This window comes from Heptranchias perlo, chromosome 31 (assembly GCF_035084215.1).
Source record: "Heptranchias perlo isolate sHepPer1 chromosome 31, sHepPer1.hap1, whole genome shotgun sequence".
In the NCBI taxonomy this organism is placed as follows: Eukaryota; Metazoa; Chordata; class Chondrichthyes; order Hexanchiformes; family Hexanchidae; genus Heptranchias; species Heptranchias perlo.
Window position 1 is genome coordinate 21765267 of NC_090355.1, and position 18337 is coordinate 21783603.

The 18337-nt window shown below is 39.7% G+C and overlaps 1 protein-coding gene and 1 long non-coding RNA gene across 4 annotated transcripts in view; one reads left to right on the forward strand and one right to left on the reverse strand.

The window, feature by feature from the left end:
* scai (suppressor of cancer cell invasion) overlaps window positions 1-18337 on the reverse strand; it is a 119035-nt gene that overhangs the window by 28965 nt on the left and 71733 nt on the right. For both annotated transcript variants that reach the window (XM_067969711.1, XM_067969712.1), the window contains exons 4-11: window positions 17572-17658; window positions 16312-16410; window positions 15852-15948; window positions 13631-13729; window positions 9852-10004; window positions 8029-8130; window positions 5164-5265; window positions 3246-3324 (exon numbers count right to left, since the gene is read on the reverse strand). In XM_067969711.1, coding sequence (XP_067825812.1) covers window positions 3246-3324; window positions 5164-5265; window positions 8029-8130; window positions 9852-10004; window positions 13631-13729; window positions 15852-15948; window positions 16312-16410; window positions 17572-17658 — 818 coding nt within the window. The remainder of the gene's footprint in view (window positions 1-3245; window positions 3325-5163; window positions 5266-8028; window positions 8131-9851; window positions 10005-13630; window positions 13730-15851; window positions 15949-16311; window positions 16411-17571; window positions 17659-18337) is intronic.
* The window catches only part of LOC137300564 (uncharacterized), a 63705-nt gene that overhangs the window by 13557 nt on the left and 31811 nt on the right, over window positions 1-18337 (forward strand). The gene's annotated exons all lie outside the window — the stretch shown is intronic.

Genomic DNA, 18337 nt, shown 5'->3' on the forward strand with positions numbered 1-18337 from the left:
AGCAAGGAATCAACACCTTCCAGAGATGGGTGAAGAAAACTGGCGGGAAGGGTGAGGGCAATTATAGCAAGCTATTTACAGAATGTAAACCTTTATATTAGGACATTATTGACCTTCTGAGCAGCATTAAGATCATGAAATCATTCTTAAAGACTAGTCTAAAGGGACTAATCTGGATCTGTAACAATAAACCATACCTCAAACTACAGTAGGAGACTATTAATGGTGGTCATTATAGATCAGTTTCACTGAATAAATATCTATTTTATTCCCATCCTCCCAAAAAAGATAAATACTCATCTACTTTTCAACTGGTATTGCACAAATCAGCATCTAAATAACTTTTGAAATCTAGCCCACAAGCAGGTGGCAAAGGTGGCAGTAGGTTTTGATGCCACTGCCAAAACTGCTCACAATAGGCAATGGCACAATCACCAGGACCGGTGGCACAATCTCAACCAACATTTAGCAGGAGCCAGCTTTTCAAATTTCCCACTCGAGAATTAGGTGGCGGGTGCAGACTGAAGCCAAGCTGACTGCTGCTGCCAAGACGGGCACCAAATTAAACAGAAACATAGCACTGCAACTGGGTGAGAAAAAAAAAGTAGTTACTGAAGAGGTAACGTTAAGAAAAAGAGGTGGATTTACAGAAAGGATAACCACTACCAGTATTCTTAGCTAGAGAACCATGAGGTTCTGGGAATTTTTTTTTTGTTGGAGACCAGCCCACAAACATTTCAGAACTGCTATATTGAATAATTTTGTTCACATTTATGGTCAAGAATGGAAGCTGAGTCAGGGAGAGATAAAGGACTGCCTAGTGCCATTAGAGGATTCCTGAGGGCAGATTCAGGTGGACTCCCAGAACATGGCGAAGGTTTTAAATAGCTACTTTGCATCAGTCTTGACGCCTGCAGACTATGCTCAGTTACCATTAATGCAATGTGCAGTTAACACTAAAGTTGTATAAGTTGAAGTAGGTGCAAGTCTAATCTTGAGGGAATAAGGGCTCTCAAATGAGAACGAGCTACTAGTGCAGATGGCATTTACCTGAAATTGCTCAAACAAATGGGAACTGCGCTTATCCATCACCTCTGTGCTTGCTGATCAACATTGGCTCCTGGTCCAGTTACACCTCGAATTTAAAATTCTCATTCTTGTGTTCAAATCCCTCCATGGCCTTGCCTTCCCTGTCTCTGTAACCTCCTCCAGCCCTACAACCCTCACACATCTCTGCGCTCCTCCAATTCTGGCCTCTTACACATCCCCGATTTTCATCGTCCCACCACTGGTGATCATGCCTTCAAGCTGGCTAGGCCCTAAGTTCTCGAATTCCCTCCCTAAACCTCTCTGCTTTGTTCTCCTCCTTTAAGGCACTCCTTAAAACCTACCCCTTTGACCAAGCTGTTCTAATATCCTTTCATGTGGCTCAGGGTCAAATTTTGTTTGATAACGCTCCTGTGAAGCACCTTGGGACTTTTCACTATGTTGAAGGCACTATATAAATGCACGTTGTTGTTGCTCATATATTCAATAGCTCGCTGGTGTATCGCATCGTACTTGATGACTGGAAGGAGGTTCATGTCTTACCGATATTCAAAAAGGGCAACAAGTTAGAACTGGAAAATTATAGGAACCATGAGCTTGGTGTCAGTTATAGGAAAATTGCTAGAAGGGATCTTTGGGGATACTCTATACAACCAACTTGATAGAGAAGGGGTTATAAGGGCAAATGCAACATGGCGTCTGAGAAAGGCCATGTCTCATCAACCTGGTTGAATTCTTCAAGGAGGTTACTAGGGTGATGGATGAAAGTAGCCCTATAGACATTGTATATTTTGACTTTCAAAACTTTGACAAGGTGTTACATAGTATAAGGAAGAGTCCTGTGGGTTTGGAGATCAGATCCAGGGTTGGATAGAGAATTCATTGCGCTCTTGTAGACAGAAAGTGGTCATCAATTCTAGCGGCTCTCCGTGTAGGCCGGTTACAAGTGGAATTCCGCGGTGATCAGTGTTAAGGCTGTTTCTGCTCATGATTTATATCTATGGTCCGGATGAAGAAGTTGAGGGAGTTCTGTCAACGGATGACAAGAAGATCCGTGCTGGTGTCAGAAGCCTTGAGAGAAAAAAAGATTGGGAGTTCTGAACAAGAGGGGCATAACATTAAAATTAGAGCGAGGCTGTTCAGGGGTGACATCAGGAAGCACTTCTTCACTCAAAGGGTAGTGAAAATCTTGGACTCTCTCCTCCAAAAAGCTGTTGAGGCTAGGTCAATTGAAAATTTCAAAAGTGAGATTGATAGGTTTTTATTAGGCAAGGGTATTAAAGGGTTATGGAATCAAGGCGGGTAGATGGAGTTAAGATACAGATCATCCATGATCTACTTGAATGGTGGAACAGACTCAAGGGGCTGAATGGCCCACTCCTGTTCCCATGACAATCTAATCGAGATATGATGGATAATGGGCCCACATCTGGCAGATGACATTTAAGGTAGCTCAATGCATGTGGGAAGTGCTGCTGCCTAGCACGCATATAATGACTGTTAAGAGAGAAAGTGACCTGTGTTTTTTAGCGCATGAGTTTCTAAAGGTCCACGACCAGTGCCGAGAGGCTATAGCAAAAGCAAATAGAGTATTAGGATGTATAGCTAGGACTATTCAATACAAAACTAAGAGCACCATAGTGTCCTTGTATAAGAATCCGTTTAGGACCCATGTGAAATATTGTGTCTAGTTCTGGTCCACTCACATGATGGGAGATATATTGGCCCTAGAAAAGGTTCATAGAGGGCCACTGGATTAACACCAACTATAAAAAGTTTTAGCTATCATGATGGGCTCTGAGAGCTCAGTACTTTTACTTTTTCAAAAAAAAACTTGGCGGAGACTTGATTAAAGTATTTAAAATGTGTCTTAAAAAATATGAAAGCTTATAGATCTGACTGGGAAATCCTGAAGACCAATTTCAGTTTTTTTGGAAAGAAAATAAACAACTTCAACTGAAAAGAGCACAGAAATCAACAGAATACAAATTCCCAACTATCTCATGGAAATGATTCTGTTTTGTACTCACTAATGTGTAAAGTAGCTCCTTCATAGACATAAACCATTGAAAATTAAAACAATTGCTCCTGTGCTAAACCAAATCTCCCATAGTACCCTTCCCTGTATATGATTAAGTTTAAATGTTCTCAACTTAATTCAAGCCCTACACATGACTGGAAGCATTCCTTTATTCTACCTTCATAATCACAACGACCTGTGGGAAACACACCAGTAGCTGACAGATAGACCAGGAGGACACTATTTCCAGGCAGCTCCTGAAAATGAAAATGCAAATATTTACCACTGATACTTCGTGCAACATTATAGTCTTTAAAACAAAATCTGAATAGGTCATCAATTTTTTTTATTGCTCTTCATTTTTAAACTTCAGGTACAAGCAATGACAAATAAATAAAAATAATAGATTGGTATATGCTAGTGTTCTGATGTATAGTAAAATTTGACTGATTAAATCCTTGCTTCTCGGACAAAAAAACTTGCTTTCAATAAAACAAAAGCAAAATACTGCAGTTGCTGAAAATTTTTGAAATAAAAACACAAAATGCTGGAAATACTCAGCAAGTCGGGCAGCACCTGTGGAGAGAGAAACAGAGTTGATGTTTCAGGTCGATAACCTTTTGTCAGAATAGTCATCAACCTGAAATGTTAACTGTTTCTGCTGAGTATTTCCAGTATCTTCTGTTCTTATTTCTTGCTTTCATTAAATGTTTTTTAGGTGAATTAAAAGTGGTTTAGACTTGGGTCCTTCAAGGTTTTTGTCACTGTGGGCCACGGTGTATATCACGATGCTTCAGAAGCCACAAAGTTTAGCTCCAAGTTCCCATTAATTTGTATGCCTCAAGTTGCTGACATTAGCAGATCTTGGTGTTCTGATATTTAACCACTAATAAGGCAACAGTTCTAAGAACAGCTCTTTCTAAATCTCCAGGCCCACAAAATTCCAACAGGACAAACCAGCTATTAAGAAATAAATGCAAATAAGAGTGAGTTGCCTGGGCTTTGGGGGCTAGTTTGCCAGGCCTCAAGACTGCAGGTATTTCACAGGCCAGTTTGGACACTCCTGGTTTAGACTGCTTTAAATAAATCATTTATACAACATACAAATCTTATAAGTGAGTAAATAATTAAAAATTCAACAGCGCAGTGGAAGCACAAGGTTTATTCCATTTTAACCTAGTAATTCAGTGTTTGTCTTTGCTGCAGATGCGTAGGCAAAATACTGTCCTTGAATGGGGAAGTTAGCAAATTAAATGTATTGCAGTAAGAAGCCTGTTTGCCCACCGATGTATCGTACGCAGCCAGTTTGTGTTCACGCTTCCCCACAGAGTGGGATCCTATCTTGGCCGTGCTATCAAATGGGAGATCCTGAGTGGAGGCACGATTAAGGGGGCGGGGGGGGGGGGGGGGAGAGACAGTGGATAAGTAATCTGAACTACTCTTCATGTGCCTCTCAGATAAACAGCTGCACTGGTAGACATGTGGCATCTGGGTGATGTTCCCAAAAAGGAAACTTTAAAAAAAAGTTTTTTTAAAGTGCAAATGGCACTTTACAAATCAAAATGACCAAGTACCATGTTAAAAAGTTAACCAAGTTTTAACATCTAATTATATTTGAGATTTAACCCTGTATTTTAGTTAATGGCAGAAAAATTAAATATGTTCAAATTGCAATAGAATTCTGATAAGGGGATAACATTTACAGACAATTAAAAGTTATATCATCAAATACTAACTTGACATTCTTCTCGCTTAGTTATCACATAGTTACATAAAAATAAGCACTTGAAGCCTTCAGTTAATGAAAATCTAATTTCTTGAACTTAAGCAGTTAGGAACAATTGCAAAAGCATTAAAGATAACTGTTCTTGAAGTGAAGCAAGAGCTCTTAACTAAAAGCTTTCAAAATCTAAGTTTAAAATCACAAGGTGCATTTCAGTTTATTTAGCAACTTACCATTTCACCAGTTCTATTTGGTATCTGGAGTTTCATACACTCATTTGACTCAGCTTTCAGTGCCAATTTTATGCATACAAGCAGTTATGGATTAAAACTTTACATGTACTGATCATCAACATCAGAACACGTTAGCAAACCTTAAATGATGCAGAAAGGAATGTGTACAGTTGACTGAATGTTGGCTTGTACAGCAAATATTTGTGTGGATTTTCTCGCTTTGACGGTTTCTCTGTTGACTCCTAGGGAAAGAAAAAGACAAACAGTACAAACTATTTACCGTCATTTTTATTGTGGTACTTGCTCCCTTTTGCATCTCTGGAATCTCTTCATATTAAGTCATACACCATTTCTGATTCAGGACAATCTGCCCTCAGGTCTTTGTCAAAACTGTTCAAAACCAATCCCAATAAAGAGCCATTTCTACCAAATAAAGCTTAAAACTAGGTTCTTTTGCATGGCAATTTAAAAAAGCAAAACATTTTTTTTCTAAACCGAAATAATTTAGCTTCCTTTTGCTGACAGGATTGATATATGGGCACAATGCCATATCATGACCCATCTGACTCAAGGTACACTTACCTTGGGGTGAAACAGAATAGTAATTTTCAAACTTATTGGGGCAGCCTCACCCAATGAAACTGAACAAGTACACCATTGGATTTGAAACTGAGCCACATTTAAACTACTCCTTGTAAATCTCTTTCTATATCTCCATTTCCGCCAGCTTGAGGTAGTCAGAGTAAGGGACTTTTAAAACTTTTTTCCCCCCTTCAATTCTTCCGTCCCCTGAAGGTGTAGACTTCCACAGCCATCAGTTGCCCTCTGGTAGCTCAATGAAGTGGGTTTTGTTTATGTAGAACCCTTGATAGTGAGTGCTGGCGAGCTATTCAAGTGTGGAAGGCATCACCACCGAGCTCAATACTGTCTTGATCTGGCACTCACACTTGCACATTTCCAGCAGGGGTCCTCAGGAGCAGAAACCCTGAATTACTTTCTCTTCCCTATCTCAGGAAAGCTGCAACCAATTGCAATCCACTGCAAATAACTCAGCAAAGAATGGGGATCAAACCTGGGATCTTCCCGGTCTGTATGGCTCAAAGACGGTGAGACTACATCTGAACCATCCAGGGAGCCTCAGAATAAATTATGTCTACACAGTTGGCCAGAAGTAGGGAGTGTTCAGTTCCATTCGCAACCCCTCAGATAATGAAGCAGTTCGTGCCCACATGCAGCAAGACCTGGACAACATTCAGGCTTGGGCTGATAAGTGGCAAGTAACATTCGCGCTAGACAAGTGCCAGACAAGGACCATCTCCAACAAGAGAGAGTCTAACCACCTCCCCTTGACATTCAACGGCATTACCATCGCCAAATCCCCCACCATCAACAACCTGGAGGTCACCATTGACCAGAAACTTTACTGGACCAGCCACATAAATACTGTGGCTACAAGAGCAGGTCAGAGGCTGGGTATTCTGTGGCGAGTGACTCACCTCCTGACTCACCAAAGCCGTTCCACCATCCACAAGGCACAAGTCAGGAGTGTGATGGAATACTCTCCATGTGCCTGGATGAGTGCAGCTCCAACAACACTTAAGAAATTCAACACCATCCAGGACAAAGCAGCCCGCTTGACTGGCACCCCATCCACCACCCTAAACATTCACTCCCTTCACCACTGGCGTACCGTGGCTGCAGTGTATACCATCCACAGGATGCACTGCAGCAACTCACCAAGACTTCTTCGACAGCACCTCCCAAACCCGCAACCTCTACCACCTAGAAGGATAAAGGCAGCAGGCACGTGGGAACACCCCCCACCCTGCACGTTCCCCTCCAAGTCACACACCATCCCGACATGGAAATATATCGCTGTTCCTTCATCGTCGCTGGGTCAAAATCCTGGAATTCCCGACCTAACAGCAATGCGGGAGAACCTACACCACGCAGATTGCAGCGGTTCAAGAGGGCGGCTCACCACCACCTTCTCAAGGGCAATTAGGGATGGGCAATAAATGCTGGCCTCGCCAGCGCCCCCCTCATCCCATGAACAAATTTTTTAAAATGCGCAATGAAAGTTTTCTAACTTTTTCAGCTGGGCAACTGTATTTAATAAATTTGTGATGGAAGAGGGTGAGTAAAATTGGTACAAGGGGATCTATTCTGTCCACAAATATTCATCCTATTGGCCAATAGCAAGTGGGATTAATAGTGTCTGTGGAGAAATCCGATGTTGTTCATTTTCACTCTCGACCACTCCTTTCAGATAGACTGGCCTGTGGATTCCCATCAAGTGTGTGGAGGAAAAGAAAAATAGTAAATGTCATAAACAAGTTTTCTGTTCCACTGTATCAGCAACAACAATTTTATACCACTGAATTTTCTAGTTAGGAAGTGCCAACAGGAAAATCTGACAAGACATCTTCAACTAGAAGATGATCTGAACATTTCTTGGAGAAGGACCTGCCTAACCTGCTCCTTACATTTCTTGTTGGCACAAGAACTCCAGTTATTTCATTAAAAGCAAGAAAATTGCAGATTCCAGAGATCTGAAACAAAAACAGAAAACAGTGGAAACAAAGCAGATCAGTCAAACATTTTCTGTTTATGTTCCCAGTCATTTCATACAGTTTTTCCTGACCCCCGAGATAACTCGGCCTCTTCCCACATAGAGGAGCCACAGCACAATAATTATCCTTTAATTAACCATGGCCTATTTAGATCATTTCCTCAAAGGGGATACCTCAGCCCTAAAGGATCAGGCCAGGTTAGCAACAAAACATTATAACCATGTTCCATAATATGCATAAGCAATATTATGTAAAATCAACTAGTGTTATATAGGTTGTGAATTATGCTGATAACAATTCCAAAAACCACAACTGTGATTTGTAACTTCCTTGTTTGTGCCACTACCATAAGAAAATATGTGTTGTTTCTACTGGTTCAATTTATAACACAAATTGTTCAACAAATCTTCTAAAAACTCAGCAATCACTCACCTGTGACCCAGTCTTGTTTAGTTGTGAAGCCAAATTAATGGGTTCCCGTTCCAGAGCCTGCAGCATTCTGAACATGTCTATCGTTAATTCACTGAATTTAACCTAAAGTTTAAAAAAAGTGAATTAAATGAATCTATGAAATCACAAAAACTGACACCTTTACATTAGCAGCATACATGTCTAATAATACAGAAAATCTCTCAACAAGAGCACAAGTTAAATGTTATCTTGACCCAGAAACAGGGAATATCACATCAGTTCTTTCCCAGTTTTTCAATAAGAGGATGAAATAGATGTAACAGCCCCCCAAACTGCTACTACATGATTGTTTAGGAACAAGTCAAAGTCAACGCCACATAAAAAAAAACATTTCATGTTTCCAATAGCCCATTAAGTAATACAGATTAATAGGTTGCAAGTTTGGTTCTCTGTTTTTGCTATTAGTATATCTCAAATGGGGCAATCAGAGCTCTACAATTGGTCTCAGCACCCCTGGGCGAGGTAGAAAGGGAAAAAAATATCAGCAAAGGTGTTCACTCCTGATTGCAAGTTAATGACTCCTGCTGAAATGTGCATGCACGTGGACATTGGAGAGATCACATGGAGAACAGGCACTTGGGCCAGATATTGAAGGGTTACCAGGGCTCTTGGAACCATCCAGCATGCCTTAGCACCTTCAGGAGGGAGAAGAAATAGGTAAAAAAAACGAGGAGGAAAAATAAGTGAATTTCAAAAATGTACATACCACATACATCCAAAGTGCATTTTGGGACTTCACACAGTTCATGGAAGGACATCATCATGTCACATCCTGTGATTGTGCAATAGTATTTTGAAAGATAAGGGCCAGTCATCTGTTATCAGGCTACGCCGATCCAAATGAGGGTACATTTACACTGCAACTGTAGCGTTGGTGTGAAGCAGTTTTGCACTGCACCATTGCATTTATAGTGTCAATGAGGTCAAAATCCAGAGTCAAGGCTCAACTCGACTCTGAAGTGAAGTGGAGTGAGACTCCTAGGAGAAGGCAGTCTTGCTGCAGTGCATTTATATGCACAAGTTTGGCAACAGTTTGATTCAGAAAGCATTTTGCAACAGTAAATTTATAGTGTAAATGTACATTTAGAAATCAGGCACTGTTTTAAAAAAAATGTGAATAAGTTATTCCTTTTCCTACCTCAAGCATAATGAGTCCCAATTTATCATGACGTGGTGAGATAGGAGGGCAAGAGAAACAACTGTGTATTTTAAAAAAGCAACTTGTTCCCCAATGTTTTCTTCTGTGAATTAATTATACAGCAATTTTAAAAAGTTGCTCAAATCCAGATGTCCAATTTAAACTAAATGTTAATCTATTTGCTTTCAAAAGTTTTAGATGAATAGAATAATTTGCAACATCTCACACACACAGACAGACACACTTTTCTGGCTATACCTCAATTAGAGCCCTAATGCTACTTTTAGTTGTGAGTTTCTTCATTCAGTTGGCAGAGTATGATAGTCTGACCCACTGACATTTCCTGATTTGTAAACGGGAAGTTCTGCAGAGCATGGCTGGCCCTGCAGGGTTTTCCCACTTTTTTTCCCCATCCTAAAGGGAGAGAAAATAAGCAGAGGAGATTGCCCTACTGCCATGTGCCACACAGTGCTCCATTCAACAGAAATAGGGAAACTTCCTCAGCAAGAATCAAGGCTGGGATTTGAGGCTGCAGAGGGTCCAATGCTTAAACATGCACCACCAGGCTGTTTTGCAAATGTAAAAACGGAAAAGGCGGCAAGGTAACATATTTGTTTCAGCAGTAAAAAGATTGCAAATGACATACCTGACTGCTACAGTTTCCAATGATTAGCGCATCTGCTAATGCCAGCTGGCCAGCTACCATCCCTTGTTCCAGTGGTGGGACTACTCCCTCCGCCAGGCGATTTGAGGTTACCACAATGTTGTTGTCATCATTTAACACAATCACAGGATCTGCCTATAAACAATAGGTCAAACAACATTTGAACATAATTAAGATACCACAAACCCTAATCCAGACAAGCAAGCTACCTGTACATTCCATCAATTTATACTAGTTAACATGACTCTCCTGGGAAATGGACCAAAATTATCCTTCTTCAAAAGTTTAACCTTTACAAATAACTTCTCAGTTAATAATAAAATACAATTTAAGATACCCAATTGCTTTGCAATATAATTAAACAATTTAAGTACTTACTCAAAAATCAGTCAAAAAATAAACCAAAAAAGTCACCACCAGTGTAAAAGTCATACCCATGGCAAAAGGTCATCTGCACAGGTGTATCAATATCCATCACATTTGTAGGTCACAAAACCCACATGAAGGTGTAACACGAAAAACAAAGAGGGGAAAAAACAAGGCAAAATGTATGTTGACAATTGATTTTGATAAATGCTACCCACAAGCTCTTCCATGGCTCAGCTGGTAAATACAGTCCAACGTGGGATGAAGGCAAACACAGGTTTAACTTCTGGCCTGTGTTGACTTAGTTGATCATGCTGCTGCCCTAGCTGACAGCACTACAACTGGCATTAGTACCTCTGAGATAGAGAGGGAAAGGAGGAAAAAAATAGAATCCTGAGTTTCGACCGCCGAGATACTTTACAGCAGACTTTGCTCAAAAGCTATGTATGTGAATGTCTGGTGAAGACAAGACTGGGCTCAGCTATGATGCCTACTATGGTCGAACAGCTTGCCAATACTCATTGGCAAATTTGGGTGAGGAACCAGGAGACACTGTGCCTGCAGAACTATACCCCAGAAGGACTTGGTGCTTTCAGGAGAGGAGGAGAGAAAAAAGGTTTCCTCATGATCCTCACCTCTTCATTGTAATATAACCACCAAAGATGGTTGGTTTAAGACAAGGATAAAACTGATGAGAAACACAGAGGTAGGTGCAAAGTTCAGCTGTGGAGCCTAATGGGTATTCACACTGATGAGAGCCCAACATTTAGTCTATTTAGAATAAACTAAACGTTCAAGTGGAAAAATCAAACTTTTTTTTAAAAATGCTAATACTTTGCTCAAAACCTCTGCCAATTGTCTTGTACAATGTGCGCTACTGCAGGAGAAAAATTGTGGGGGTTGTGGGAAGAGAATCATTTTTTAAAAAAAGGATGTAGAGACTGACCCTTTTAATGACTTTAATGTTAATTTGCCTCAGGCACTATCTTATAATAGGCAGTTACTCAATAAAATGACTTTACATTATCTAAGCTCAGAGAAACTTCCAATCTAATACAACTATTACGAAGTGATTGGCAGACAAAAGCTGGCTCTAGCATTTTGTGCAGCTCAGGGGCAAACAGTTACCATCAATTTCTTAAGTTTTAATCGACAGGCTGCATGTTAAAACTCTGGAAAGGGCTTAAGCTCAGCTTCCATCAAACCAGCCAATGTCAGTAATTGAATGGTTAGATGGTAACTGAGTGTAAATCCTCTTGCATGTCAAGCTGGTGGGTATTAATAGAAAAAAAAGGATCTTTAACGTGATCTTCATGGATTAAATGTCACTTTAAAAATGTTTGCATTAATTAACTGACCAAAGGCTGAAGGTGGGTTTGAGTGACAGCCAAACTGCTGTATTGCAATTCTGGCTGCTGTTGAAGCCAATCATACTCACGTCCTAAAAAAACACTGACGCCTTCAGTGCTCTTCACACTTCAAAATGATGACTTGGAAGGCAGCAGCTTGTTACTGTTTACTGATATTCTAACATATCGCATCTTAGAACAGTAGGGTGAAATTTCAGGCCATTATTTCCCCCCATCTGCAGCCCCCCCACCTCATGCAGATTCCCAATGCTGGATCTACTGCCAGATAATTCATCACAGGGAAGGAAACATGTAAAAGTTAGACAGAAAAATCCCTTGAGGCAACACTGATGCACTTCCCATATCATAAACAGCAGTGGCAGAGGCCGAGGAACACAGTGACCGCCCTCACTCATCCAGGAAAATGTTCCTGGGACAATATTCAAAATTGGAACTTCAACCGAGCATCTGTAATGTAGTTTCATAACACACCCACCCACATCAACATTATACAGTTTTCTTACTACAATTAATCCCCCAATTCCACCTCCACCTCCGTCCCCCCCTCACACACACACACACACACACACACACACACACACACACACTCATCACCAATTTTGGGCATTCTGGAAAAGGTCTGCTCCTCTGAATTTGAACTCAGTTAATTAAAATTAGTGGATCTGAACTTCAAAGAAAATATTTGCTATTTTAATTTGGCTAGTTAATTCTAATTACTAGTTAATCCAAGTTCTTTGGGCAAATATGACTGAATTATCAGAAGGAGACTGCAATCTCTGATCTGAGTGACTGGCATTACCAAGATCAAGCAAGCCTCGAGCAAAAGACCCCAGCTTCATTGGATTTAGAAATAATTCAAAAGAATTTTTCCACTACTCTCCCATTTTTACTAGGATTGAATTTTAAATTATGTGGCAAGGGATTTCTCTCTAAAAAGCTACCAGTTTGACAGATGAACGCACGGTGTAAATTAGGTAAGAGTGGCAGTAATTTTTAGATGCCACACTCAAGCTTGTAGAGAATGTGTACAGCAATGCAGTGTGTGTAAATACAATATAGGTTATAAGAGCAGATTACAGAAATGCTGTAGTGAACAGAGCAAGAACCAAAGGGCAATACTGGACAATGAAGGTGATACTTCCACCACTTCCAAAATATTTTAACCATAAAATATTAAAGATTACTATAAAATGATTACTTTTTGATTCTAATTCCATCATTCACTTTGTAACAAGTTTGATCGGCAAACTGGGTGAAATATTAAGATGGCTCCTTGCTCTACTGGAATCTTGTATCTTTGTACTTTAGGTATGCAACAGTGAATGGATCTATTACTATCTGACATCACACATTTCAGGGATAATCAAAACTATTTTTAGTACATGACCAATTTCTAGTCAATTACCTTCACAATCCTTCAAAAGTTAATGGATTTGGAATGAACTTGTACAGAAATAACTTTCCATGTACAACTCTAACCAAGGCTGGAAATTAATGAGGCAAAATTTTTATATACTATTTTACATGCACCACTTGGTCTCCACCTGCCATCACTTAACTAACACATTTCCTTCACAGAACAAATGAGAGGAACAATTAACAATATTACTTGATATTACAAGTGGGTTTCTATTATTGGAGCAGTTCGGTCAATTTTTTTCTTCCTCACCTTTTGGATGAGCAATCCATCCAGGCTAAGAACTGGTAAAACTCTATCCAATCAACAGGTGAGTTTGATGGATACTTGTGAGGAATTCAACACTCTACCATTAGGATCATACCACACATTAAAAACTGCCGTAAACTATTAGCAAATAGCATCAGCTGCATTAAATTCTTCATCACTGCATAACCATCAGCAGTAGCAGAAAAAAATTCCTTTGAAAAATTAGCTGATTAACTAGTATATGATAATAACTTAAGTAATTTTGAAAACATAGAAATCATGTAGTAATTAAATAATTATAACTTCATTTCATATACTCCGATTTTTCCCCAACAACTTCAGATTACTATTTAACAGACCTCAACAAATGCTGCCACCTCTTGTAGCACAAGATTCCATTCTAGCTGGTCTTCAGTGTTGAAACGATGTGTATAATCTTCAATTTCATCTGACAGTTCCTGGTAAAATTAGAAACTACTTTAGTGCGTACTACAGAACTATAATAACTAGATTACCATTTTCAAAATGGCATATGTAAACTTAACAGTAGATGTAGGAATTTTAAGTGTAGCTGAAGCAGTAACAAAACCTCTGCTATTTTGCAAGTTAGTTAAACTAAGACACACCACCAGAACAATTTAAAACTCAAATGCATCTTCTTCCATGGAGCAAAGTGGACCGCTTGTATTGTATTGAGCTGTATAGGTCCAGTAGCCACAAATGTGATCCCTGCTAGGTTATGACCTCTGCTTGGACAGCATTGGAGGTCAGCATTCCAGTTAGGGAAAGGGGAAAAATAAAAATCAGTTAAACACACTTGCTGGAAACTGCATGCCGACAGACAAAATTCAGCTCAGTTATGATGTCCACCATATTGGTGCATATTGATTGTCGAGGCTCATAGTGAAAAATTGCCACTTGGGCAAGATATCAGAGGGCTGCTAGTGCCGATGGACCAATACCTCGCAGGTCAGTGTCTTCAGGAGAGAAAGGGAAAAAAAGTTGTAAGGTAGTTCCAACATCTGTCACCAGTAGTTTCATTCACTTTGTTCTTTTAAGCAGTAGCCAATAATTAATTAAAATTGGAAAAATACAATACCTTCAAGGACAAACTGAAAGACACAGATCACTGGCAACCCTCAGGTCCCTTGCTCAGGTGGCTACTTTTCACGTGAGCCTGGACAATAAATGTCTATCACCATGGAGGGCTGAATTTTGTCCATGTACATTCCATTAAGTAACAGGGAGGTTAATGTCAAAACCCAAGCCCAAATGATTCAATGGGTAGCTCAAAAAAATTGAAAAAAATGGCAGGAAGTTGGTTTCTGAGAAAATAAAGCATCTGAAAATTCATCAGACATTGAGCTGAGACAGAATTGATCAAATACCAAAAAAATTATTGGGAATTAGGAGATACTCTGATAAAATTCTTGTATAGTTCTTTGAACAGCTGCCATTATTTCTCAAGAAAGGACAGAGGAGGAAATTGGCAGAGAAGAAAAGCATTGTTTTCCTTATTTGGAAGTGCAATATAACTTTATTCCTTGCTTCAATCTCCTAACAATCCATTCCTATCCCCTGTTACCAGGTCAGCTGGAATACAATAATAAACAGATCACTGTTCCCCCACATTCTCCCTGACAATGTCAGGCAGTAACATGCAGCTACACTGCACTCAGCCCAAGCATGTGCAAAATGGCAATCGTAGAGATGTAATAAAGTGTTGCTCTGCTTGAATTTTTTTTGTATGACAGGTAATTCTACCATGAATAATGCCAAATCTACAAAGAGAAAGTCTTTAAGGATTACATCTGCTTTAAAAGTCAACAATTAATACAACTATTTTAGAATAAAACACATCCTTTTCCATACCTTCTGTAAATGCTTTGGGAAAAGAAATAGCACTTTTCTTTAAAGTTACAGATAGATATGCTACACCATGGAGGGAACAGAGTTGGGAGAGTTGATGGAAGGATTAGTCAAAAAGGTGATTTCTGAGAACGTTTTTAAAAAGTGTTGGGGATACAAAGCTGGAATGGGTTGAAAAGAGGTTGGTGCAAGGCAATAAAGGGATTTGAAGATGAGGACAAGGATTTTAAATTCAGTCCATTGGGGAAGAGGGAGCCAATGTACATCAGCCAGGACAAGTTGATGGGCAAACAGGTCTGGAGGGTGGAATGTGTGTGGCTGCATGTTGGAAGTTATAGAAAGTGGAGGATAGGAGGCAACAGGGGAAAATGGTGTCCAGAAGTGACAAAAGCATGGATTAGGTTTTCAACAGGAATGGAGCTGAGGTAGGGATGGAAGCAGGCAATATTTCAGAGTTGGAAGGAAGCAATCTTGACGATGGGGATAGTATGGGTTTGAAGCTCAGCTCTGGGTCAAACAAGATGTGAAGGTTTTTCAAGTTCTGGTTCAGCCTCAGCGAGGAGGGGGGAGGGAGAAGAAGTGGAGTGAGTGGCAAGGGAGTGGAGTTAATGGAAGGGGCCAAAAACAAATATTTCAAAATTGTAGATATATTTGTAGGACTTTCTAAAAGTATCAAGAACATGAAATACAGTTCACACAAAAACACCATACCTTAACTAGATCTTTTACGAGGTCCATTTTGTTAAGCAGCAGACAAACCACTATGTATCGTGCATAATACCGTAGCTTTTTAACCACAAGCTCAGGCCTACAAAAAAAGAGCAAACCAAGCAGTTTCAAAGCCAAGAAACACTGAGTGACCCATCCAAGCAAGAAAAACATGTGCGAAAATTGTTTACCAATACAAATAAAAAAAAATTAAACTGAATTTTCGGCATATAATTTAGAAAAATTTTCCTAATTTTGTTGCTTTAATTCAAGAGCTTACGTTAAAATACTAAAAATTGTTGTCCATAAGGAAAACAAGTAGTCTTGCAAGGGTACTTCAGCACATAAAAATTGATTTATAACCACATCCACAACTGAGTTATGCATGTACCAGTTTGTATTTGTAGTTATAAACACACAAAAGTTACTTATGAAAACATATAACAACCATAAGTTATCATACCTATCCTCTTTAGTGACCTGGGAGTAATAGGCTCTGTGTCTTATTGCAGAGTAGAAGGAAAATGCTTCATTCAGATAACTGGTCTCAGAAGTACGCAAGCTAAAGAATGGGGCGGCAGGGAAACAAGAAAAAAGACAGCATTATATTGGAAAGGGAAGGATAGGTTAAAATTGTGCAAAAAAGAAATAAGAGCTATGAGAAACAAAGCCTACAAAAATGCTATCCACCTTTAAACTTTTTAAAAAATCAATGGTTTTCAAGCTCTCTCAGGCCAGGCTCACAACCATTCACACCTCTAAAGGAAACAAGTACCGTTTGGTCTGCAGAAAAGTCTGTTTCCTCCTTCAATTCTCTTTCTCCTCCCCTCCTTTCTCCATGTCTCTTCTCTCCCCTCCTCTATTTTTCTATCCTTCTCCTTTATTTCTTCTCTCTTTCTCCTTATTCTTCTTACTCATTTGGTCTTGCCACTCCCATTACTTTTTCCTGTATCTCATTCAGGTTAGGAGACTACAGGAGTGGGGAACAGGTTGGGGCCACTAATGGAGCACAGAAAGAAAGAGGAATTGGTCTGGAGCCCCCTAAGGAGTGCAACGTGCACATACTTGCTAGCAACAGTCAATCAACCACTTCAAAATTGGTGAACAGCGGCCCTCTATAACATGTAGATGCACTGAATGCGGGCTGGTCATAGCTAAAGGTACCCAACATTACAGAGCTTTTTCCTCATATCGCGAGGAAACATCGGGGATATGTACTATCACTGCAAAATCTGGTTATTAAACTGCTCTTCCATAGGCCATACCTGTTGTTGCTGCCAACTGTGGGCAGCAATTCCTGATTTCACAAAGCTATTGTGAGGTCAGGAATGCCCACCCCACCAGGATCAAATGTCAATAATTTTTATTTTACAATTCATATTACAAGCAGATATACCAATTTCTTTTGACAGCACTTCTAGTCGCCATCTTTGTGCAATAAAGTTTGATCCCCAAGCAAAGCAGCCGAAGCACTGGGTAGAAGCCAGGGGTGGAACAGGGCCATTACAACTGGGCTGCAAGAAGTTTAAATGCCTGTTTGTTTTCACCCACAAATGCACGACTGTCTGAAACGCTGACTGTGTAAAACTCAGTCAATTGGCATAAATCCAAGAATGAAAGGACATGGTGCTGTGTCAGGAAGAATCAGTGCTTTAAGTAAATGATTTTTCAAAGTTGTCATACTAATTAATTTTCTTTTGAGCAATCCAAAAATCAAACTTACTAATAATGGTAGTAAAGCTGTCCTATTTTTGAAGCAATTTCTCCAATCTGCCACCGTTTCAGGCCATACCTGTTGTCCAGAATTTGCCTAGGATGAAAGATGGGCAAATAAAATATACCGTTCATACTGTATTTACAAGCATGGAGATAGAGTATATATATATTATATATAACCGATACTGGTATTAGCTCAAGTGATATCAACAATAGACTCGTCACATCTGCACTAACTGGGACTTGGTTAAAATTTTCTCCTGTAATATATCGAAGATGGCAAGGTCAATCCCATTTGTTACAGCTATTGATATTATATTTCCTAGAGATTCAATAAAAGCAATGATAGTGGTTCAAGGTGAATATCCTGGAGCAGTTAAGAGACTTCCCTTCTCTGCTACCCCATCAAGAAATAAAAACTCAAAATGGAACAGAGAGAGATGGAAAAAAATTGTGTTGATGAAAGATGAAAATTGCTGAAGAAAGTGAAGAAAACAACAAAGATTAAAGTCAGTAGGAGCATTGCCATAATGAATCTTTGCAACTTGTGCGCAATATCATCAAGCCTTTATGACATGCAGGAGAAACAATGAACTGCTGCTCAAGGCCAGGGCATGCCTTTATATTTTTTTTTAATTCGTTCATGGGATGTGGGCGTTGCTGGCGAGGCCAGCATTTATTGCCCATCCCTGATTGCCCTTGCCCTTTACATACTGTGCAGGTACAGAACTGATCACATGGTGACACCTCTGACACAGTGAGATTGCCATGTC